A 26,324-nucleotide genomic window follows, 5' to 3' on the forward strand; every position below is an offset into this window, starting at 1 on the left:
TATAAACTGTAACTTGCCCTAGGTTGGTGACAGAGTGAAAGTAGTTAAAGTTGAGTTTATTCATTCTCCAGCAAATACTTTATTCAGTGCACGTAATGGAGCCAGACTTGTTCTAGTTCAGTTCAGTTCAGTCGCTCAGTCGTGTCCGACTCTCTGTGACCCCATGGACTGCAGCACGCCAGGCCTCCCTGCCGTCACAAACTCCCGGAGTTTACTCATACTCATGTCGATCGAGTTGGTCATGCCATCCAACCATCTCATCCTCTGCCGTCCCCTTTTCCTCCCACCTTCAGTCTTTCCAAGCATCAGGGTCTTTTGCATTGAGTCAGTTCTTCGCGTCAGGAGGCCAAAGTATTGGAGTTTCAGCTTCAACATCAGTCCTTCCAATGAACACCCAGGACTGATCTCCTTTAGAATGGACTGGTTGGATCTCCTTGCAGTCCAAGGGACTCTCAAGAGTCTTCTCCAACACCACAGTTTAAAAGCATCAATTCTTTGGCGCTCAACTTTCTTTATAGTCCAGCTCTTACAACCATACATGACTACTGGAAAAACCATAGCTTTGACTAGACGGACCTTTGTTGGCAAAGTAATGTCTCTGCTTTTTAATATGCTGTCTAGGTTGGTCATAACTTTTCTTCCAAGACTCTTTGTGACCCCATGGACTATGGAGTCCATGGAGTTCTCCAGGCCAGAATACTGGAGTGGGTCGCTTTTTCCCTTCTCCAGCAGATCTTCCCAACCCAGGAATCAAACCAGGGTCTCCTGAATTGCAGGCAGATTCTTTTCCAACTGAGCTATCAGGGAAGCCACAGACTTGTTCTAAGTACTGGAGAAACAGCAGGGAATAAGATGAACAAGGTCCCTGGCCTCTTGAAGATTAGAATCTCTGGGAAGAGACCAAAGTAAATAAGGACACAAATGAATTAACAAGAAACTTGCACACTGTGCAGAGTTCTTTAAAATAAATCAATATATAGAGATATGATACAGAGGAACTGAGAGGAGGGCTACTGAGGATAAGATGACAGCAGGAGACCTCTCTGAGAGGGTGACATTTGAACAGAGACCAAGGTTGAGAAAGGGAAAACATCAGGTCAGGGCAAAAGGTTCCGGGCAAAAGAAAGGACAAGTGTGAAGTTCCCTGAGACTGGTAAACGTTAGCAGATTCTAGGAACTGAAAGGAGATAGTGAAGGGAAGGGCAGACCCAGAGGGGGTGGGAGAAATAGCACAGAGTAAGAGTAGATAGGGTCTTCTACACTGCAGTGAAGAGTTTGGATTTATCCTTAGTGTAACTGGAGGCTATCCCAGGGTTTGAAGCACTTTAAAATGGTTTGATCTCATTCTAATTCTCAATTCTAATTTAAGAATTTGTGTTCCTAAAACATCCCATCAGAGGAGTGGACTGCAAGAAACGAGAGGTGACCGAGGAAAACGGAAGTTTATTACTACAGTTCACAGTGTGGCTTGCTCCAAGACTGGCAAAGAGGAAGGAGAGGAGTGGATGGGTTTGACTGGTGTTTTGTAAATTGAATTGACAGATTTTTTTGGATATCTGGGATATACAGGATAAGGAGAAGAGAAATCTCAAGGATGAGTCTCTAGTTTTTGCTTTAGACCCTTATATGTGTAGGGGTGTCATTCCTAGAAGGGCAAGCCTAGAGGAAGAGCAGATTTGGGGGATGCAGGACTAAAAGTACATTATGGACATGCGAAGGTTAATTGGCCTATTCAATATCCAAATTGAGATGTCCATTAGGCAGATTCAAACACATGTTTGGAACTCAAGGGAATGGCATGAACAGAGATATAAATCTGAAAGGCTAATCCAGGCAGTGATGTATAGGGAATCGTGTAGAAATTTCTGTGTATGTAGGAAATATTAAATGGATAAATATTGAAGCGACCAGAGAAAACTCAGAAGGAATGGTTGTTGATGTAGGGATAAACTGGGAAAGACTGACTCATGATGCTAAGGAAGAAAGAGTCAGCTGTGTGGAATGGTGCTAAGAAGCTGAGTAACATGAAGCCAGAGAAGAGCATGGTAGATGTGGCCACGTGGAGGATGACTGTAGCAGGAAAAATGTTCCTTTATGTGAAAGTGTTGGGAGGAGTATTCAGAACATATTTTCACTTAGGATTAAAAAAAAAAAAACTAGAAACTTAGTCTTGAAACTGTTTAGAAATATCAGGAAAATTTAACCTAAATCATAATATCACTTAATCATTTTATTAAAAAAAATGAATTCTTTTTTGACCAAATACATCCTTGTTGTTGTTTAATTACTAAGTCATGTCTGACTCTTCTGCAGCCCCATGTACTGTAGCCCGCCAGGCTTCTCTGTCCATGGGATTTCCCAGACAATAATGCTGGAGTGGGTTGCCATTTCCTTCTCCACAGGATCTTCCCAACTCAGGGATCAAACCCAAGTCTCTTGCATTGGCAGGCATGTTCTTTACTGCTAAGCCACCAGGGAAGTCAAAGTACATCCTCAAGTGTGATTAAAAACTCAAATTTAGAAACAAACATCAAAGAGAATGGACTTTCTTTCCAGTGCCAGGGCATGTGACTCCCTCCATGTGGATTCCTGTGTGTGCGTGTGAAGTCATATCAGTCCTTTGGGACCCTATGGACCGAAGCTCTCAAAGCTCCTCTGTCCATGGGATTCTCCAGGCGAGAATACTAGAGTGGGTTGCCATTTCCTTCTCCAGGGGATCTTCCCAACCCAGGGACTGAACCCGCATCTCTTAAGTCTTGTGCATTAGAGGGCAGGTTCTTTACCACTTGGAGAAGGAAATGGCAACCCACTCCAGTACTCTTGCCTGGAAAATCCCATGAATGGAGGAGCCTGGTTGGCTACAGTCCATGGGGTCGCAAAGAGTGTATCATTTTTAATTAATTTTGTAATTGATACAAATGTTAAAACAAAAACTAAGAAAATCCTTTTAAGAATAATTTCGTAGTGCTTATAAACAATGTGAAAAATGAGTAAGACAGCCTCATCTGGACTCAACTTCAATTTTATATGTAATGCCATTGTTTTAAAAAATCTTTTGCGATTATTCAGTGATACTCATTTATTCAAGTCGCTATTTTTAAACTCATTGTTTTTAACTCAGCGAACATGCTTTTAAACTAATTGAAATGTTTCTTGAAGTTGCTGAAGAGCCAACAACAATGCAGTTGCATTTAATGAATGAGCTTTTAAAAAGACTCCCCAAAAGAACTTTTTCATGATGAGGAAACAATACTTGACAGCATATAATTTTTCAGTCAGTCAATTGAAAACCAATTTCAAGTTGATGGCTTTAGAGTATAAAATATTTCTTTGAAAATAGAAATTGATCCAAAAATCTGAACTAATGAAGCTGCTTTATAGCAGAAGTACATTTAGAATTTCATGTTCTTAAATTTTTTAAAGATAAGTACAGAATTTTAAGAAAGAAACCTATAATGATTCATTGGGCTTTGTAGGTGCTTTGCTAACAAATATTTATTGAAAAACCAGTGATTCAAGAAGTAAGATGTGACATTTAAGTTGAAAAGGTGGATTGAAAGAAATAAGTGAATCACCATATGAGCTTTATTTTTGATTGATTATCAAAATAGGTAATTTATTTCCATTAACAAAGCAGAGGTGAAAATCAAAAGGCAGCAATCTGCACAATAATAATAATAAGGATTTTTTTCCTTTGACCTTCAGTGTGTTTTGGGTTCCTACCTGAATTATTTAATTTTGTATTGTTCAACTCTTGGCAGACTACCAGTACCACAAACCAAACCAAGAGTTTTTCTAAATTAAATTGGTAAAATAAGAAACTTTTACATTTTGCCTTATTTTTTTTAATTTGTTGAATTTTATTTTATATGTATAATTCTAACAGTAAGGGATCTGCCAAATATTGCTAATATTAAGGAATTAAACTAATACCCTTATTATAAGTTAGCCATATTCCTGCATTTCAAAGAACGCAAGATACTTATTAAACATTCAGCAAAATCTATGGCATGAATGAGTCTGTACAGTGATAAATTTGCTCACAATGTGTTTTTTGTATATAACCTACCTATCCACAGAATATTGGTGGATGAGAGGCATCAGTTCAAGATTAAGTAGCATAAACAAAACTTTAAAAACCTTTTATAAGTATATACATTTTAAGAAGTCTATAGTTAATTACATATGCATGTATTTACATATGTATATATATAATTACTCGTATGTGCATATATGTACATATATCTGTGAATATAATTACATATCTATATTTCTGTCCTTCTATTTAAATTCTGTTGCATTTGACACTTTTCTAGTTGAAAATTATTTCTTTATTAAATCTTTCTTCTTCAGTGTCTATGATACTCTGGCAGCATTAAACGTTTTTATCAACTTGTTTTTAAAAATCCCTCTCCACTCCCCAGTCTTCTTTGTAAACTGGTTTTCCTACTCCCACCTGTATCCTGTGCATGTTCAAATTTCCTCGGATGCCATTCTGCCATTTCCTAGGATTTTCTCTTTTTTTCATTTCAAGCTTGAACAGGAACCCACACACCCAAATCTTTCGTTTCCTACTGTCGAGCCCAATTTCCTTGACTGAGCTCGACACTCAGCTACCCCTCTGCTCCTGGAATGTCCTACAAATGACTTTCTGTGCTGAAGAATTCATCTTTGTATCTTCATCCTATACATTAGTGAATGGCATTGTCATTCACTTAATTTCTATAGTCCCAAACCTGAGAATTTTCTTTAATGCACGCCCCTGTGAACCATCTCTCCAACCAACCAACACACACACACACATGCAATGAGTTTCCAAGGCTTCTAGTTGTACTTCCCTAAATGGCAACCCACTCCAGTATCCTTGCCTGGAAAATCTCATGGACAGAGGAGCCTAGTGGGCTGCAGTCCATGGGGTCGCAAAGAGTCGGGCACGACTGAGCAACTAACACTAACTAACACTAACTAATGTTTCTCAAGTGTATTTTCTACAAACACATCCTAATGTTGTGTTTCCACTCTGATCTCACTCTAAACCTGTGTTTTTTCATGTCTTTGTGACTTTGCCTATGTCACTCCACCTACCGCTGCTGCTGCTGCTAAGACTTCAGTCGTGTCCGACTCTGTGCGACCCCATAAATGGCAGCCCACCACGTTCCCCCGTCCCTGGGATTCTTCAGGCAAGAACACTGGAACGGGTTGCCATGTCCTTCTGCAATGCATAAAAGTGAAAAGTGAAAGTGAAGTCTCTCAGTCATCTATCACTTCATGTATGGATGTGTGAGTTGGACTATAAAGAAAGCTGAGCATGAAGAATTGATGCTTTTGAACTGTGGTGTTGGAGAAGACTCTTGAGAGTCCCTTGGACTGCAAGGAGACCCAACCAGTCCATCCTAAAGGCAAGAAGTCCTGAATATTCATTGGAAGGACTGATCCTGAAGCTGAAACTCCAATACTTTTGCCAACTGAGTGCAAGAACTGGCTCATTTGAAAAGACCCTGATGCTGGGAAAGATTGAAGGCAGGAGGAGAAGGGGTCAATAGAGGATGAGATGGTTGGATAGCATCACTGACTCAATGGACATGAGTTTGAGTAAACTCTGGGAGTTGGTGATGGACAGGGAAGCCTGGCATGCTGCAGTCTGTGGGGTTGCAAAGAGTCAGACATGACTGACCTGAACTGAACTTTCAGGAAGGAGAAACTGTCCTCAAACAGGATACATTGTTATTATATAATCCTTCAGTTCATTTCAGTTCAGTCGCTCAGTCGTGTCCGACTCTTTGCGACCCCATGAACCACAGCATGCCAGGCCTCCCTGTCTATCACCAACTCCCGGAGTTCACTCAAACTCATGTCCATCGAGTCGGTGATGCCATCCAGCCATCTCATTCTCTGTCGTCCCCATCTCTTCCTACCCCCAATCCCTCCCAGCATCAGACTCTTTTCCAGTCAGCTCGTCGCATGAGGTGACCAAAGTATTGGAGTTTCAGCTTTAGCATAAGTCCTTCCAATGAACACCCAGGATTGATCTCCTCCAGAATGGACTGGTTGGATCTCCTTGCAGTCCAAGGGACTCTCAAGAGTCTTCTCCAGCACCACAGTTCAAAAGCATCAATTCTTCGGCGATCAGCTTTCTTCACAGTCCAACTCTCACAACTATACATGACCACAGGAAAAACCATAGCCTTGACTAGAATCCTTAGTACAGAGTTTAAACTGAGTTGTTTGTTGTGTAATCATCAGTTCTTAGCTTAAAAAAAAAAACGTTTTATGTGACTAAGACTAAGAAATGTAGAGAGAAAGAAAAGACATTTCTCCTTTCCTCCTCCTTGAGAATTCTAGACCTTTCTCTCCTCCTTGAGAGCCCCAGACCCCTCTGTCCTCCTCGGGGACCCCAGACTTCTTATCAACCTGCCTAGTAATTGACTCTCTCAGTAGTATTTTATCTATTGTGTTATTAAATATTTTACTAAAGAGGCTATTGTCTGTGTAATGATTTTATGTCGAAACCACCAATTCTTTCTTCTTCCCACAGATTGAGCCTTTTTTTGTGAGTGTGGCACTTTATGACCTCAGAGACAGCAGGAAGATTTCTGCCGATTTCCATGTGGATCTGAACCACACTGCTGTCAGGCAGATGCTCTTAGGGGCCTCCGTGGCTGTGGAAAATGGAAACATAGACACTGTCACTCCCAGACAATCAGGAGAACCTCACATCAAGGGATTTCCAGAAGACTGGCTAAAATTTCCAAAGCAGGTTGTACTTCTGTTTATCTCTCATAGGAGGGAAGATGTTTGTTCCATTGTTCTTACCAATAGATTACATAAGATGAGCAGTTTTCCAGATAAAAATTCCCCTTAAAGTTGTACTGTAAAAGTAGAATTTTGTATATGTCTTCATTGTGGTTTCCTAGATGCTTATTATTTGCTTTCTTTATATACAGGCTATATTTTCTGTAAGCAATCCACACTCTGAAATTGTTTTAGTGGCCAAAATTGAAAAAGTGCTGATGGGAAACATTGCAAGTGGTGCTGAACCTTATATTAAAAATCCAGACTCCAACAAGGTAATGCATGATCTTTTTATAAATGATTTCAGTCACTTTCAAGAAGTAAAAATCACACTGCTGATAGATTACGGTTAACAGTGTCAGATTCCTGATCTCCAAAGATTTAACTTTTGGACCAGGGGCCAGGCTTGATCACGCAAGAGCTTCTGTGTAACAAAGTTTTATTAAAGTATTCAAAGGGACAGAGAAAGCCTCTGACATAGGCATGAGAAGGGGGACAGAGAGTGCCCCCCTCACTAGTCTTAGCAAGGGAATTATATACTTTTTCAATTGGTTATGACAATAAATCAAAAGAATGTCTCCAGGTTGTAAAAATTTACCAGACCCACTCCCACAATTTACATTTTAAGATGACAGGATTAGAATTTAACAATAGAAAGATCTTACCACTCCCATAATATACATTTTAAGATACCAGGATTAGTCAGAAGCTTTTCAGGAAGGAGAAACTCTCCTCAAGCAGGATACATTGTTGTTATATAATCCTTCAGTTCAGTTCAGTACAGTTCAGTCGCTCAGTCGTGTCCGACTCTCCGCGACCCCATGAATCACAGCACGCCAGGCCTCCCTGTCCATCACCAACTCCCGGAGTTCACTCAAACTCATGTCCACAGAGTCGGTGATGCCATCCAGCCATCTCATTCTCCGTCGTCCCCTTCTCCTCCCGCCCCCAACCTTTCCCAGCATCAGAGTCTTTTCCAGTGAGTCAACTCGTCGCATGAGGTGGCCAAAGTACTGCAGTTTCAGTCCCTCCAGAGTTTAAACTGAGTTGTTTGTTGTGTAGTCATCTTAAAGAAAAAACAGTTTTATGTGACTAAGGAATGTAGAGAAAAAAAAGACATTTGTCCTTTTCTCCTCTTGAGGATTCCAGACCCCTATCTCCTCCTTGAGAGCCCCAGACCCCTTTCTTCTCCTCGAGGACACCGGACTTATCAACCTGCCTAGAAATTGACTCTCTCACTGCCTTGATGAATTATCAAGTTTGATAAATATGAGACTTGAAATAGCCCCTTGTTAGTGAAATGAGTATCCAGTTGGAAATTTTTAATGTGTATAGTCTCAGCTTATGTTTTTTGATACAGTAATTGCAACTGAGAATCTATTGGTGAAAATAAATTTACGAGGATAAAATTTCAACCTCCAAGGACCGAAGTGTTAACAATAATGAAAAGTCAGGATTAATCTGACTGGAAACAAGGAAATACAGTTTACTAAGACATCAGCAATACTTATGCAGAACTAAGTGAAAAATAAAATAATTGTTTATCAGGTTATAATAATACCTAAATGAAGAAAGAAAGAGGAAAGAAAATGCCATAAGTTCCTTAGATGGTGGAACTACAGGACATTGTTTCTGCTTCCTTTTTTCAATTACTGCATTTTTAAAATAATTGAATGTTATTATTTTAATAGAAAATAAATACAAAAAGCTTTTATTATCCACCCAAAGATGTATATTGGAAAATAATGTATAATAATTGAATTTGAGGGTGTGTGACAATTTAGGACCGTGTCTGACATACTTATGAGAGAGTGCTTTAAAACCCAGCCTGCCACCTATTTTTGTAAAAAAGTTTTATTGAAACACAGTTTCACTGATTCATTTAAGATTATCTTTGGCTGATTTCCTGCTGTGGTGACAGAGCTAAGAAGCTGAGACAGAGACTACATGGCCTGCAGATCCCTATATATTTACCATGTGACTCTTGACAGAACAAATTTGCTGACTGCTGTCATAATAAATAAAAAGAAATCTAGGACAAACTGTGAATGTAAATTTGATAACTCTTTCCATTCAATATTTTAAGGTCTCTTAAGTCAGGAAAAGGTGAGGTGAAGTTGATATTCCAAGATAAGAGTGTTTTCTGCATTTAAAATTTCTAAACTAAGAAGAAAGAGAGACTTCCCTGGTGATCCAGTGGTTAATACTCTACGTTTCCAAAGCAGGGGGCACTGGTTCGATCCCTGGTCAGGGAACTAAGATCTCACATGCCACAAGGGATGGCTGAGAAGTAAAAAAGGAATAAAGAGAGGATGTTTAAAAAATAATTAAAGAAAGAAAAACCTTGTGCAATAATTTGAACACAGATGCAATCTTTTCGCTCTTTATAGGGTAGAATCTCTGGGCCAGTAAAGCAGGATTTCACTGATTTTCAATGTAAAGATAAGTATTTATTCGCATTTTACATGGACTGTTTCTATAGTGATGTTCTAAACAATGTCTCTATTTACTTTTTTCCTTAGTATGCACAAAAGATACTAAAATCCAACAGGCAGTTCTGCAGCAAGTTGGGGAAATACCGCATGCCGTTTGCTTGGGCGGTGAGGTAGGTTGACAGTTGCAACCAACAGAATAGAAATGCATTTATAATCTATATTGAAAGCTTCAGTTTTGAACATGTCTGTGTTACCTGTTTTTTTTAACATGCCAACACCTAGAAGAATGCCAGTGTGTTCATCTTCATAAATAAATACCTGGAGTTCCCTAGAAACATGTGTTTTACAGTTCAGCAAGTCAGCTCATAATAGACTGGGACCATGACACAGGTGCATTGTATGCATGACCAGGTATCCAATGGTCATAACTTCTGTATTATATAAAATTCAGATGGAAGCACTGTGATTTCTTATGCAGCTACATGTTTTCATCTGTGCAGGAAACTCAGGTCTATATATGGATGGTCAAATGAAACCATCAGATCGATCCCTGAAACACTCTGATTTTGGTACTTATTAGTGTAGCCACACTTATCAGAACCAGTTGACTCTCTGAGCGAAATGCTGAGTTATGTGGATACTAATGGTGGAGTCACCCACCTGGGTATATAACCTCTGCATACAGAACAAAAATTGCCTTTCAGATCTGTTTAAATATCAATTACTATTGTCTCTCTCTGTCTTCTTGTGTCTTTATCAGTACTTAATTTCTTAAAGGAAGAAGAGCCTGGCATAGACATGGCAAAAGGTCAACAATGTACAAACTGAATGAACTAAAAAGGATTAATTAGTGCTACCAAAAAAGAGCACCTATTAGGTATCCATTTGAATACTGATTACACCCCAATGCAAAGAACTTTAAAATACAGGAGGAAAGGGGAACTGGTTGGTTATGCCATTTTCAGGTCTTACAGTATCCAATGAGGTGAAGAACCAGAGTACACTCACTAATATCTTTCATAACTTTGATACTGGTATTGAAAGTTGGAGATAGTCCTTAGGTACAGGAAGGAGAAATGTGGAAATCTGGGGCAGCAGTAATCAAGGGAAACTCATGTAGTCTGTAGGAATCAGTTTGCCCTAAGGCAACACTCTAAGGAGAAAGAGACAAATGTGGTCCAGATCAGGAGCTATTTACAGACTATAACTTTCAGTCAGTTTTCTTTCTGAGTCTCAGGGTCTCCATCTACAGAATGAAGCTGACAACACCTGCCTTGTGAACAGTAGTGCAATCATAAGCACAGAGGCATCTGTCATAAAGTGCATCATAACTATCATTTTATCTCCTTTAATATCTCTCCCCATTCTGTATGAAAAAAGATGCTATTTAGGAATGCTGAACCCTTTATAATGAGCTTAATTCTTTTTATTCCTCGTAAGCTTCAAGAAAAAGAATAACTACGATGCAGAGAACAGAAGTATAGACACCAAGAGGGGAAAGGGAGGTTGGGATGAATTGGGAGATTGGGATTGACATGTATACATTATTGATAGTATGTATCAAGTAGATACGAAGAAGGCAGTGGCACCCCATTCCAGTACTCCTGCCTGGAAAGTCCCATGGGCGGAGGAGCCTGGTAGGCTGCAATCCATGGGGTCACTAAGAGTAGGACACAACTGAGCGACTTCCTTTTCACTTTTCACTTTCATGCATTGGAGAAGGAAATGGCAACCCACTCCAGTGTTCTTGCCTGGAGAATCCCAGGGATGGGGGAGCCTGGTGGGCTGCCGTCTATGGGGTCTCACAGAGTCGGACACGACTGAAGCAACTTAGCGTGCATGTATAAAGTAGATAACTAATATGAACCTACTGTATAGCACAGGGAACTCTACTCAATGCTCTGAGGTGAACTAAATGGGCAGGAAATCCAAAAAAAGAGGGGATATATGTGTACATATAGCTGATTCACTTTGCTATACAGTAGAAACTAACATAGCATTGCAAAGCAACTATAATCCAATAAAAATTAATTTTAAAAACAGGAGAAAAAGAAAAAGGATGACTAGTTATAATTTAGAAGCCAAACTTTTTCATGTTAATAAGTATTGTCATTTCCCACAGGAAACTCAGTTTGGGCAAGTCGAAGGGCAAAGGCAGTATGTCCTTTTGCAAGGTGAAATATTCCAATGTAGCAAAATTATAATAGTGAACACATGTTCTTTTTAAGTACTGAGAATTATCCTGAGCATTGTTATAAATAGATACTTTAGAGCTCGAGCTGGATTCTAAGTCTCAACTCTATTTACCAGCCAAGTGAATTTAGACAAGAATTTATAGTCTTTGTTTACCTAGGTTTTTTTGAATATACAAAAGAGAGGTGTCAATACCTAATTTACTATTTCAGGGATCAGCAAGTACAACTATGTAATCAATAAAAGATAGCCATTATTAGAAGTCACTAATCTAATATGATTATTAAAAGTCCTGGGACTCCCTGGCAGTACAGCAGTTAGGACTCTGCACTTCCACTGGAGGGAGCCAGGTTCAGTTCCTGGTTAGGGAGCTAAAATCCCACATACTGCTTGGCATGGCCAAAAATAAGTAAAATAAAACAGACAAAATCCACAAGCAGATAGTTCCAGAAAAAGAGCTGCAGAAGGACCCTGAACATGTGAGATGTACATTCGTAATTACAATAAGAGACAAGAAAATTCTAAAATAAAAAAATTTTTAAATAAAAGTATAAAGATCATATCCACCTCCTGCAAGTCTTTTCAGGTCAATTTGGGACAGTGAATAATAATGTGGGAGAAAGAAGTGAAAGAATCACCCATTATTGAAAGAAACTGAGCAGTTAGGAAAAGCAGTAAGAATCCTACTTTGAAGTTGTCTGCTCAGATGTGCTGGAGGAAAGATAGATGAAGTTTCTAGGGAGGTTGGTGATATTACCAACTATTGAAGTATTTATATCTAGGACAGGAAAGCCAACAGAACCACAAGTTCATGCCACATGAATGCCTGATATGTGGTTTGGTCGTAGATTAGGAAATACCACCAAATATACCACCAATGTGTGTATACAAATATAGATTTACATTTACAGAAATCTCTCTAGCAACTGAGAAAAATGGTTAGAAGTGTAGTTCTCAAGATTTCCTGTTAGACCACTTGGGAAAGTGTTATTTAGGGGCTTCCCTGGTGACTCAGATGGTAAAGAATCTGCCTGCCAATGCAGGAGACCCAGGTTCGATCCCTGGGTTGAGAAGATCACCTGGAGAAGGAAATGGCAACCCACCCCAGTATTCTTGCCTGGAGAATTCCAGGCAAGAACCTGGCGGGCTACAAAACACTTGAGAAAATCTAACCACAAAAACAAGTACAAGATAAAACCAAAGAAGATTTTAATTTTCCCTTTACAGTTTAGAAACTGCTTCAAATAAATTGCTGATCAAGTCAGGGGAGGGCTCCTTGCTACTCATGTCATTTTGACATGAACTAGCCTGCTGTCTTATTTGAATACCCTATTGATACTGCAGGTTCTCTGACTCCTTTTCCTTTCCATTAGATTTTCTTGATTGCAGCTTGTCTCATGATACAGCTCTGAGTGTACACTAAAATCCTTTGGCCCTTAAAATCAACTGCCACTGAGAAGCCTAAAGTTGACAATAAGCTTACTGCCCAGATGCAATCATCCCACCAGCTGCAAGAGACACATATTCATCACTGTGAACATTTTATCTAGGGCTGATTTGGTGCATGTTCTTATTTTTGGCACCAGCTGCAGTGCCATTTTATAGTAAAAAAGATTATATTGAGAGTAGGTAAAGAGAACATGTTCAGATGGCTACATTTGGTGTTATACACTCATTGATTCAGGAAGAAAGTCAACCTTTACAAATGTGCCTTGCTGTTAAATCAAATTCTTTCCACCCATGTAAGGCTCAGAGTTTTGCGGGCCTAAATCCAGGACAAGAATCTGTTTTTTCTTCCCAAACTTTAAACTTTCGATTTTGTATTGGGCTATAGCTGATTGACAATATTATGTTAGTCTCAGGTGAATGGCAAAGGGACTCAACCATACCTATACATGTATCCATTCTCCCCGAAACCCCCTTACTATACCGGCTGGCACATAACATTGAACAGAGTTCCCTGTGCTCTACTATAGAGCCTTGTTGGCTATTCATTTTAAATATAGCAGTGTATACGTGACCTTCCCAAAGTCCCTAACTTTCCCTTACCTCCAGCAGCCATAAGTTTGTTTTCTAAGTCTGTGAGTCTTCCTGTTTTGTTAAGTTCATTTGTATCATTTCTTTTTAGATTCCACAAGTAAGGAATGTCATACGATATTTCTCCTCCTCTGCAGGACAAGACTGTTTTTTATTTCTTTTCTCTGTCCTATGCAACATTTCAGATGGACCAGAGTTAAAATGCCGGATTTTCTTTAGAATTAAACAAGACTAAAACAAAAATTTAATTCTTTCATCTATACATTTATAAAAGACAGTGAAGCAACACCCCTAACAAGTGGTTGTCCAACCTCTATTCATATCCTTCCAATGTCAAAAACTCAAGTATGTCCCAGAGTGGTTCTGTCTTTTTATAGCTCTAATGATTAGATAATTCTTCAGATATATATATGTATATGTACATATGTATACACAGGGCTTCCCAGGTGACACTAGTGGGAACCTGCCTGCCAGTGTAGGAGACATAAGAGACACGGGTTCAATCCCTGAATTGGAAAGATCCCTTGGGGAAGGGAATGGCAACCCACTCCAGTATTCTTACCTGGAAAACTCCATGGCCAAGGGAGCCTGGCAAGCTATAGTCCATATGGTCACAAAGAGTTGGATACAGCTGAAGCTACTTAGCATGCACGCATGCACATATATATACATATATAATATATACACATTTTTAAACTGCTTGACAGTCACTTGTATGTTTTGTCTTCCAAAGCAACAAAATATGTGCTTTTCTTTCTGTGTTGTTATTGTTCAGTCGCTAATCCCATGAACTGCAGCACGCCAGTCTTCCCTGTCCTTTACTCCCTCCCAGAGTTTGCTCAAGCTCATGTCCATTGAGTCAATATGCAACCAACCATCTCATCTTCGGTTGCTCCCTTCTCCTCCTGCCCTCAACCTTTCCCAGAATCAGGGTTTTTTCCAATGAATCGACTTTTTGCATCAAGTGGCCAAAGTATTGGAGCTTCAGCATCAGTCCTTCTAATGAATATTCAGGATTGATTTCCTTTAGGATTGACTGGTTTGATCTCCCTGCTATCCAAGGAACTCTCTCAAGAGTCTTCTCCAGCACCACAGTTCAAAAGCATCAATTCTTCATTCTTTCTGTATATCACAGTTATTTTGCTTATGAATGAAGCTGTCATGGATACCTAAGCTTCTTTTCCTTTAGGCTAAATACAGCATTTTTTTTCAATCACACCCCACAGATCAAGGCTTTGAGATCATTGCACACTGATCATTGCTCAACTTTGGCAGTTAGAACAGGACACAATGTCTCAGCCACCCTGAAACCATCTGTGTAAATGAATGAGTTCTCTGCTCTCCTGCCAGTTAGCATATTTATCAAGCAGGGACAGAGTGTGTGGTGCTATGATCAGTGCTTCTCTGTGACACTGTGTTCTTCACAATGTTTCCAATGTAATTGAGCTATTTCCACAACAGAGCTATGGATAAAAGTCAGTAATACAGCTCAAGTCTACCAATAGATTTCCAGTGATTGGTTAACCTTAAAGAAAAAAACTCAATTTAACTTCCTCCTATATTGAAAAAAATGACACACATTCAGACAAATGTCCTGAATAATATATAAATGAAAATAATCTTCGAGTTAAATATTCTCATTTGTCTCCACAGTGTGATTTGAGAGAGGACCTTGTTTTCTCTCAGTTACTACTTCACAGAAAAAACGGAGGAGAAACACTGAAGGATCCTAAAAATATCATTCTGAGAAATTCCTGGCCCAGCCCTTGTAGTAAAGAATCCACCTGCTATTGTAGAAGATGCAAGAGACAGGGGTTCAGTCTGTGGGTCAGGAAGATCCTCTGGAGAAGGAAATAGCAACCCACTCCAGTATTCTTGCCTGGAGGATTCCATGGGCAGAGGAGCCCATGGCTACAGTCCCTGGGGCCACAAAGAGCCAGACACGACTAAATACAGCACACAGCGGATTCGTATTCACAGCTCTGCAGTGTTATTTCATAGACGACTTTTCTTTTCTTCTCTCTCAGTTGCTACTTCACAGACACAGAAGAAAAAACTAAGGAGAAACGCTGAAGTATTCTAAAACTCATTCTGACCCTTTGCCCATTTTCTAAATTATCTGACACTAAACTCAATCTCTATGATCAGACAGCCATTTAAATTACTTCCTCAGCCTATGTATTGAAATCTTTAGCTCATTTAAAGAGTAGTAAGAGTCTATGGAAAATTCTGAAAGAGATTGGAATACCAGACCACCTGACCTGCCTCTTGGCAAACCTATATGCAGGTCAGGAAGCAACAGTTAGAACTGGACATGGAACAACAGACTGGTTTCAAATAGGAAAAGGAATACGTCAAGGCTGTATATTGTCACCCTGCTTATTTAACTTATACGCAGAGTACATCATGAGAAACGCTGGGCTGGAGGAAGCATAAGCTGGAATCAAGATTGCCGGGAGAAATATCAATAACCTCAGATATGCAGATGACACTACCCTTATGGCAGAAAGTGAAGAGGAACTCAAAAGCCTCTTGAGGAAAGTGAAAGAGGAGAGTAAAAAAGTTGGCTTAAAGCTCAACATTCAGAAAACTAACATCATGGCATCTGGTCCCATCACTTCATGGGAAATAGATGGGGAAACAGTGGAAACAGTGTCAGGCTTTATTTTTTGGGGCTCCAAAATCACTGCAGATGGTGATTGCAGCCATGAAATTAAAAGACGCTTACTCCTTGGAAGGAAAGTTATGACCAACCTAGAGAGCATATTAAGAAGCAGAGACATTACTTTGCCAACAAAAGTCCATCTAGTCAAGGCTATGGTTTTTCCAGTGGTCGTGTAAGGATGTGAGAGTTGGACTGTGAAGAAAGTTGAGCACCAAAGAATTGATGCTTTTGAACTGTGGTGTTGAAGAAGACTCTTGAGAGTCCCTTGAACTGCAAGGAGACCCAGCCAGTCCATTCTAAGGGAGACCAGTCCTAGGTGTTCATTGGAAGGACTGATGCTAAAGCTGAAACTCCAAAACTTTGGCCACCTCATGGGAAGAGTTGACTCAATGGAAAAGACTCTGATGCTGGGAGGGATTGAGGGCAGGAGGAGAAGGGGACAACAGAGGATGAAATGGCTGGGTGGCATCACCGACTCGATGGATATGAATTTGAGTGAACTCCGGGAGTTGGTGATGGACAGGGAGGCCTGGCGTGCTGCGATTCATGGGGTCGCAAAGAGTCGGACACGACTCAGCGACTGAACTGAACTGAACTGAAGAGTCTTGTTAAGGTTCTTAAGTTAGGAGAAATAAAAATTCAGCATTTCTCTAACACTAAAGAAAAATCAATAACACATAGGTTTAATTTTTCTTTGATGGGCCACAGAGTATAATAAGTTATAGGGAAGAAAAATAGCACTAAGCATGCTATGTATACTTGCTTTTCAAGAAATGTTGCCTCGCATTACTATATTATTTGGATGAAAAAACTTTATGTATTTTAAGTAAATCTATATAATCCCATCAGTCTGGATCAAGGAAGGAAATAAATTGTCTAGGTTCATGGTATTCTCTTTGTTTAGTACAAAATGCTTACTCAGGTGTTTTTGATTTTTTCTTTGTCTCTGTCCTAAACTTTAGGACATGGGCACCTTTATCTCCATGAAAATGTTAAAAAGTCTGCCTCTCTACACCCATATACACCACCTTATCCCATTTCCTTTACTCGTAAATTCTAATGGCACCACCCAACCCAACATGACCCTAACTTGCCCAGGAAATAATGAAAAAGTAATAACCTGTGTTCCTATTCCTCTCCACACTCCTAATACTCTATGGCTTTGATACATTACTAAATCATAAATAAATGTACTTGTAATTAATATGGCCTGCTGTCACTTTAGATACTAGGTTGAAAATAAGAAATTAAAGATAACAAATACAGTATCCAAATGAAATTTTTGTCAAAGAAGTTTTCTTGTCTCTTTACTATATAAGTTCCTTGGAGTTTCTTCCGTTTTAAGTGGGAAGTTGAATCACTTTAGTCAACTTAAAAATACAGCTTGGTAAATGATATCCAAGTACCAAAAGGGGAGTATTGTGGTTCAGTAGTAGAATTCTTACCTCCCTCCCATGCCAAATATCAAACTGAATAAATATTATTTTCTTTCAGATCATTATTTAAGGACAACCAGGGAAATGTGGACAGAGACTCAAGATTTTCACCACTGTATAGACAAGAAAGTAACAAGATTTCAGCTGAGGACCTCCTTAAACTAGTGTCAGATTATAGAAGGTAGGACTTGAGGAATACTCCTGAAACCAACATGAATCAGTTACATTGCTACTGTTGATTTATTATTTCTGCACAAACAATAATTGATTACCAGATTCTTCAAATACCAAGCTCCTTCAGAAAACAGATGCTTTGCAAATGACCTTACATATGCCCAGGTGACCCCCTAAAAGTCAATTTGCCAGAATAATATAGAAGAAGAGTGAAACATTAAACTGTATCAGTGATTGATAGCTATGTAACACCCACTATAGCCACTCAGTAGAAAACAAGTATACTTTTCCTCTTCACTTTTTTCCAAATGTATTGAAACATGAAAAGTTGTAACACAGCAGAAAGGAATGGGCAAAACGGAAGACCATATTGTCATGAAACCCATGTTATTGGTGTTTAGCAAAGAAAGTAATCACAGCATTTAGAGGGCATCTAGAATACCCAGTGCCATACTGTGAGATTAAATTATTTCATATATGCCTCACACCTTATGACATTTATTGTTAGTAGTGTGCTGATAAATGTCTACCCCTGACCCGCTGGCAGGGAAAAATTGATTTGTACTGATAGAAAAATTCTATGGTGTAAATTCTCCTACTGTTGCTGATTTCAAGCTACCAATGGGGCTTCAGCAAACATGGAGTTGGGAAGAAATGTGCACACCATTATATGACATTTCCACCACACAGTTAGATGTAAATAACCTCAAGATCATGCATCATCTCACCATGTAGTAAAACAATTACTAAGTGATGAAATTTTAGTACTTATTACCTTGTGTTTAATGGTAAGTTTATATAATTTTATTTTTAATAATGGCTGTGTTTTACAGTTGGCAGGCAAAATAACTGAAAATTTAACCATCAACTCTCACAAGCTGGAAAGAGCTGACTTGACCCACCACTATAATTATTCTGCCTCTCAAAGTAGATTTCCTGAGAGGGGTAACATTTGAAACTGTGATCAACAACTTCTACCTTACTATAAAGGAAAATAGAGGAGAAGGTTTTAGGAAAGAGGAAGGGAAAGAAATTCAAGGACTCATAAATTAGAATGAATGTGGGAACAGGGTTAGGTGGTGAAGAAGAATCTACATACACTTGCAAAGGTGGAAGAAGAAGAACCAGGGTCAAGGAAAGGTCCCTTTTCCTCCTGCATTGTTGGTGAAGAGGGAAAAAGCAGTTGTAGCAAAAAGCAGCCTTGCTCTCAAAAAATTTTTAAATTCCCCATGAAAGTGAATCATTTAAACCAATTCAAATGCTAGTATCTTTTGTTAACAAAGCTATCTACCATTTACCAAAACTAAGAATTTACATTGTACACAGTTGGCTGTATAAATGGTTATCTGAAGTGGTGCAAACAAGTTTAAAATATCCTTCAGAATATCTATAACTTGACCCCTCCCTGATTTTTAATTTTTATTTGCCAAATCACATACATTTTAGTTTTCAACTAGCTAAATGAAATTATTCACAGATTATTTAGGGTTCCACTGTTTATTCTTATCAAAGCTCAGAATTACAGTTGACTGTTTCTTTTTTTTCCTTGACAACTAGAATTAACTCATTGTGTGTTTGTGTGTGTGTGTGTGTGTGTGTCTATGCTGGCATACTTTCACAGAGCTGACAGAATAAGCAAAACACAGACCATTCCCGGAAGCCTGGATATTGCTGTTGACAACATTCCTTTGGAGCATCCAAGTATGATGATGTCATGGTTTCTTTGTACAGTTTGAGTATTCACTGGCTTTTTGGTTGGTTGATTGGTTGGTTGGTTGGTTGGTTGGATAGATAGTTTGTTACAAAGATTTGTTAAGGATTCTTTTTCTTAAGGTTTGGGATAACTAATTCATTATCGTGTAAAAATTTGGGACTTCTTTCTCCATTAGGACAGATTTATACGTATTATTAGATAGGAACTATATTCAGGGTAACCTAATATTCATCTGGTATACACCATATACCTAGCAGGATATTACACTATATCATTTAATCCTCAAACACTGAAGGGCTGCAAATGACAAAAGTCAGTTTCAGATGTATTGATAAACAACCCATATTGGGCAATGCCACACTGTGCTGCCGAAAGGCTACTCCAAACACCGTGTGTAGCTACTCAGGTGGCCAGGCAGTAGTTACAGCTGGAATGTTTCTAGACCCTTATTACAGAGAGCATGTATCTTTCTCAGAATATGGTCCATTTATGTTAGTGAAAATTTAAATTTCCAGAAGCAATTTTATTAATTTATAAATAAGATCTTCAGAATTGATTTGTAAATGGTGAGATTGTTTTTTTCCTTCTTATTATGCTTTTTAGTGACTTTCTCAGTGGTGCAAATAATGAGTAAAGGCATTCTAAAAAGAGCTACAAACAGGAAAAGGATCATTATCACAGGATATTTGAATGACCATGAGCACTATTAAGTTTTTCATTCTTATGATTTTTCCACAAGTCACTGTAATATGAAAAAAAAAAAAAAAAGAGCATTCTCACTTAACCCATGGCTCCAAATCACTTTTGTATTGATTGGGGTGAAAAACCAGAAGATAAACTAAGCCATTTCCTCTACCTGATGTGTGGGATGTAGATGTTATTACCTAGGGAAAAGAAAAATAGCAAAAGAGAAAGCTAAAATATTCTCTCTGAAAGAGCCAGAGAACATCAGAGAAATATAAGCATACAATAAAAAAATTATACACAATTTTTTTGGGAAAAAAAATCTAGTAATCTGATTCCCAAGCATATTTAGCTAACCATTTTGCTTGTTTGGACACAGGAAAATTCCAGATGGAGTAAAGGAAGGTATAAAATTTTGCTGTCTTTCAGTACTGCAGGCTGAAGCCTCCAAACTATATAGTGACCAGTCTTGATTTATATATTCCTCATGGTCTTTTCCCCCTTTTAGGCTATTTTTTACAAAGTTAGAATTTAAAAGATGGTAAAAACTGAAGAAAAAATAAAATTGTAACTAATAATGCAGAGGGTGATTATGACCAATGTTGTGAACTCATTCCATAGGGAAAATAACTATTAAGCCGATTGGTACTATCAGTAATAAATCCATTGGACAGAGTTTTGTTCCATCACAGATCAATTTTTATAGTGTTATGGTAAAGGTTAGTGGACTACTGTTTATCTTATATATGTTAGTCGCTCAGTCATGTCTCTTTGTGAGCCCACGGACTGTAGCCCACCAGGCTCCTCTGTGTATGGGATTTTCCAGGCAAAAATACTGGAGTGGGTTGCCATTCCCTTCTCCAGGGGATCTTCCCAACCCAGGGGTCGAACCCGGCCTGGTTAGTATGCTCCTAGGATCTCTAGCTAAAATTTACTTTTTATATGAAGCTTACTACAAAAAGAAAATAGTTATAAATCCAAAAGATTTGCCAGTTTTTTGAGACATTAGTTTTGATGTTAAATATATCACTACTTATCTATCATGCTTGCCTCCTACAAATTTTTCATGCCAACATAATTTAACATAAATTGGTATACAAGTATGGAATTTCTATTTTGAATAGATTCAGTTTTAAATAGATTAAGTCTTGTTCACTTATGATCATATTCAATGACAAACTTTTATTTCTGATTTTTAAAGACTGTGTAACATCGTCCTTTATTCCTGTCAAGCCTTTCAATGTGACGGCAAAACCAGAACCCACAGTGGAAGTGGAAGAATTTATTTATGACTCAACAAAGTATTGCCGTCCTTATAGAGTATACAAAAATCAGATTTACATTTACCCCAAGCACCTCAAGTATGATAGCCAGAAATGTTTCAACAAGGTATGATATGTTTCTGAAATATCATCCTCTCTTGCTCCCCTTTTTAGACCATATTAAGATGGCTCCTTAAAAGTTCAAATACAAATTTCTATTGGCCAACACTTTGAGACAGAAAACTATTTGAAGAAAATGTTTAATGAGAGGCAGTGATGGGTTTTACCTTAAAAGTGTTTAAGGATATACATTTTGTAATATATGAATAATCCTTTCTGAAATCAGCCCTAAATAATTTTCTTCTAGACTCTATTTTTAGTTTATTAAGAGAGACTCTGAGAATAGCATACCTGCACTTTCATTATGAGTCTTTTATTCCCTTTTAGATAATCTCTCCAAATCCTTCTGCTATTTCTGAGCACTATGAATAATATCACAAGAAAATATTGGCTAGTCTACACTTTTCAGATTTAATTAGAAGCTACTTATTTTAGACACTTGGATTGTTTTGTGATGTTATCTAACAGGAAATTACAATGTCCATTTCCTCTGCTGTAATTTCAGGCACGAAATATAACCGTGTGCATTGAATTCAAAAATTCTGATGAGGAAGATGCCAGGCCCTTGAAGGTGAGCCAAGCCCCAGAGGGAACACAGCATAAAGGGGGAGGCAGGTGCCCTGATTCCCTCCACCACCAAGAGGCTTTTATTTTAGTGTGCTTGAAAGAGGAGCACTTAGTACGTTTATTTTAAGTTTCCTAACATGTACCTGATTGAATAGCCACCATTAACTAGATCTATTAGAAATGCCAGTCTCATGGCTCCACTTAGCTTTTCATGATTTGGAAAAAAGAAAGGCATTCTAGCGTGAAATCAATGTAAAGATTCCCCGCTGGAAGTCTTTGCCCTTTTCAGAGATTAGCCTGCATCTCATGAATTCACCCTACTTGATTTCAAATGCCACATCCCAGCTGGCCTTCATGTGGTCTGTACAGAAGGACTGCTCCTACCGGCCTGATGGCTAATGCAGGTGCCCCGTGGGATGCTCACTTTTATGGAAGGTGCATTTGGCCATCTGCCTGAGGACCTGAGAAATGGCCCTGGGAAGCTGGTCCCTGCTGTTGATCACATGATTTAATAAGATCAATAAAACTATGAGGTTTGTATGAACTGAACTGTTTGAACCTATAAAACTGCAACTAGATGGCTTTTTTCAGAGTTCATATTTGATGTATGCTGTTTTTATTTTAGGCACTTCAAACAACATAAAGTAACCTATAAAAATAGAGTGAAAATTCTTTTTAGTGGGCCTGCAGCCAGATCTTCCCAGTTTCAATGAATCGGAGGAAAGAGATAGTAAAGGACAAAACTAATTTCTAGCTAACCCCCACAATTATCTGAGATCATCTCTTAAAGCACTCTGTCAGGGACTAGTTGTATTCTCCAAGCTCCGAAGGATGGTAGCATTATTTAGAAGAACAGTAATCAATTTGAGTGATTGAATGAATCATGCAGAGTAGAGAGAAAGAATTCTTTAAAATTGTCCTGAGGTATTCTCAGCCTCCTCAGGTTCCAAGTTCCGCAATAGCATTAGCAGCAGGAGAGAAAACTAAAATGAAATGAAATTGTCAGGCAAACAATGACAGTGAGCAGATGGCAAACATACCAGGCCTGTTAGAGTGATTGCTTAAGGGGAAAATTCTTAAAAATGAAAAGTACTTGCAGGTATGTGTGACCTCTGTTTCACTGCATTCTAGAGCATTACTCAGAGATACAGCTAACTTCAGTAGAGGGACTCTGAACCTTGGACTAAAGGGACTTTTAATGACGAAGTCATAAATCCGCTGGCCTGATTAGGACCTGGGATAGAAGAAAAATACAATATGGTAGAACCTGGAGCCAGCCCTAGGATTCCGGCATTCTTGGTTGGGAGCTGGTATGTTAAGTACTGGGATCAAACCAAGCCTTGTGGTCACCCAGGACTGATGACCTTAAACTCTAGATCAGAGTTGGATACCATGGGCTGCAGCAGTCAGAAGTGAACAGTCTCTTATCTCCAGTAATCAAAAGTTAGGTAGTGAACTGACTCAGATATTTAGTTTTGATGTAATATCTACAGAGTGAATTAAAGCCTTCATATTTTCTTCAACAGTGCCCTATTGTAGAATAAATACAGGACCACAGATCAGAGAAGTTCAAGGTTAATTAGATGTCAGCTAAGCCTGGAAGATTATCACAAAATTTATCTTTGTTCCAGAATGGGGAACTGAAAAAAGTTGTGGCCTTTCTGTGCTCAGGGTTAATTTCAGACCCTCATAATTATTCAACTCATGATTCTTTAAACAGTGTATTTATGGAAAACCTGGAGGGTCCCTCTTCACCTCGGCTGCCTACACTGCAGTTCTGCACCATTCCCAGAATCCAGATTTCTCGGATGAGGTAAGGGTCAAGACTTCCCTTCCCTCAGCAGCTCCTTAAAAGATGTGTGAGTGGGTGAGATAATGCATGATGATAGAAGCTCTCCCTTGACTACACCTCCAACTCAGGACATTCCTTAGCAGGCGTTTACATAACCAAGCTTCCAAAACTACATTCATTGACAGTTGCCCCAGGACTATGTTGAAAATTTCTATATTCCAGCATATGACTTTCTTTTTAAAATGTGCAATTTTTATTCTATCATTCCTTTCAAATTAGATGAATTTTTTCTTTTATTTCATTGGCTACTATAACAAAGATCGTGTTAGATAGTTCTTACCAATCAGTTGCAGCATTTCATGTCTTAAGGAACAAAACAAAAAGGGCCAGAGTATGAGCCAACATTGTTACTTATAACCTTCATAGTAATTGAAGGAGCTTGGACCCCTTCCCCTCAGGACCTGCTCTGCCAGTTCTTAAGACTCCCTTATAATGTGCCGGGCACCACACTGTCCTCCAAGTACGCACCATCTCCCTTCATCCACTCAGCTTTCTCCAGAGAACCAGAGCCAATAGGAAGATAGATAGATAGATATGATTTAATACAAGGAGGCTTAAAAGTCCCATGATCTATCATCTCCCGCTGGAAACCCAAGAAAGCCATTGGTGTAGTTCAAAAGCCTGAGAACCAGAGTGCCTATTGTAGATTCCAGGCCAGGTGGGAAGGCCTGAGAACCAGCAGCAAAGGGCAGGAGAAGATCAGTGTTCCAGGTCAAGCAGTCAGGCAGAGAGGGAGTTCCACCTTCCCCAGCCCTCTTGTTCTATTCTGGACCTCAATGGGATGATGGTCACCTATGTCAGGAAGGCCATCTACTTTGCTCAATCCAAATTCAAATGCTGGTCTCTTCCAGAAACAGCCTCACAGGCACACCCAGAAATCATATTTAACCAGCTATCTGGGTATCCCATGGCCCAGCCAAGTTGACACATAGAATGAACTTTCACGCCTTCCTACTTTACAGATAAGGAAACTGGGGGTCAGGGAAGCAATTCTGCCTAGGGCATGTAACTATGAAGTGACAGTCATAATATAGGCCAGGCCGTGTGACTCCAGAGCCTGAGCTTCACCATTCTGCTATAACACATCTAAAAAACTCACTGGGAGATTTTCCTGGCGGTCCAGTGGTTAGGACTCTGCACTTCCACTGCCAGGAACCTGGGTTCAGTCCTTCACTGGGGAACTATGATCCCATAAGCAGTGCAGCATGGCAAAAAGCAACAAGAATAACAACAGCAAAAACTTCATTGGGTTAATGGTAAATTACTATACGCATGTCAGCTGGTAGTATAAATAGCTTCAGAAAAACAAGTTCCAATAATTAAATTCAATTTCTAACTGCTAAACTAAGGTCTGAATTCATGAAACCTGTCAGTATGATGTCTAGGATTAAAAGCATCACATCTTTCGTATTAATTTCCTGTTGCTGCTCTAAGAAATTATCTCAGTTTAGTGACTTAACACACATTGATGATCTTACAGTTCGTTGTGTAGGTCAGAACTCTGAAATGGGTCCCCAGGGCTGAAATCAGGTGTCAGCAGGGCTCTGTTTCTCATGGAGGCTCTGGAGAGAATCCTTACCTCGCTTTTCCAGTTTCTGGAAATGCCCATACTCCTTGGCTTTTGACCCTTTCCAGCAGTGTCATCACTCTGACCTCTGTTTCTTTCCTCACATTTCTTATGACCCTGACTCTTCTGCCCTCTCTGATAAGGACTTTTGTGATTACATTGGCTCCACTGGGCTAATCTGGTTTAATCGCCCCATCTCAAGACCCTTAACTTGGTTGCACCTGTAAAGTCTCTTTTACCATGTAAGGAAACATATTCATATTTTCTGGGGATTCGGACATGGGGGGCATCTTTCTGCACTAAGTTGCTCAGTGGTATCCAACTCTTTGCAACCCTATGGACCGTAGCCCACCAGGCTCCTCTGTCCATGGGATTTTCCAGACAAGAATACTGGAATGAGTAGGTTGCTATGACCTCCTCCAAGGGATCTTCCCTACCCAGGGATCAAACCTGCATCTCTTATGTCTTGTGCATTGGCAGACGGGTTCTTTACCACTAGCACCACCTGGGAAGCCCCGGAGGACATTGTGTGGGGCAGGGGGAGGCGCTATTATTCTGCCTATCACCCATGGTTACACACGGGCCATTTTTAAACTTATTAAAAGAACACCGATGAAACCACCGACCTGAGGAACCTTATCTCCTTCCTCCACATCCGTTTAATGCTCTTAATTTTTTCCCTATAAATTTAGAACAGAGGTTGAAAAAAAAAATTAAGAGAAAAGTCTCTTACCATATTACTGAATATTTACTACAATATTGACCCCTTGACAAAGCCCATCTGAAAGGCGCATTCTCTGTCGACATACAAGATTAAAAGGAAAAA

The 26,324-nt window shown here is 39.2% G+C and overlaps 1 protein-coding gene across 5 annotated transcripts in view; it reads left to right on the forward strand.

Annotated features, from left to right (window-relative positions):
* Positions 1-26,324, forward strand: part of DOCK10 (dedicator of cytokinesis 10) — a 321,880-nt gene that overhangs the window by 204,574 nt on the left and 90,982 nt on the right. For all 5 annotated transcript variants that reach the window (XM_088845240.1, XM_088845248.1, XM_088845234.1 and 2 more), the window contains exons 12-19: positions 6,536-6,757; positions 6,945-7,067; positions 9,315-9,397; positions 17,617-17,739; positions 19,354-19,433; positions 21,332-21,519; positions 22,018-22,083; positions 23,800-23,892. In XM_088845240.1, the coding sequence (XP_088701366.1) occupies positions 6,536-6,757; positions 6,945-7,067; positions 9,315-9,397; positions 17,617-17,739; positions 19,354-19,433; positions 21,332-21,519; positions 22,018-22,083; positions 23,800-23,892 (978 nt within the window). The remainder of the gene's footprint in view (positions 1-6,535; positions 6,758-6,944; positions 7,068-9,314; positions 9,398-17,616; positions 17,740-19,353; positions 19,434-21,331; positions 21,520-22,017; positions 22,084-23,799; positions 23,893-26,324) is intronic.

The sequence above is a fragment of the Moschus berezovskii genome, chromosome 2 (genome assembly GCF_049115385.1).
Source record: "Moschus berezovskii isolate FMDL1 chromosome 2, NW_MosBer_1.0, whole genome shotgun sequence".
Classification (NCBI taxonomy): domain Eukaryota; kingdom Metazoa; phylum Chordata; class Mammalia; order Artiodactyla; family Moschidae; genus Moschus; species Moschus berezovskii.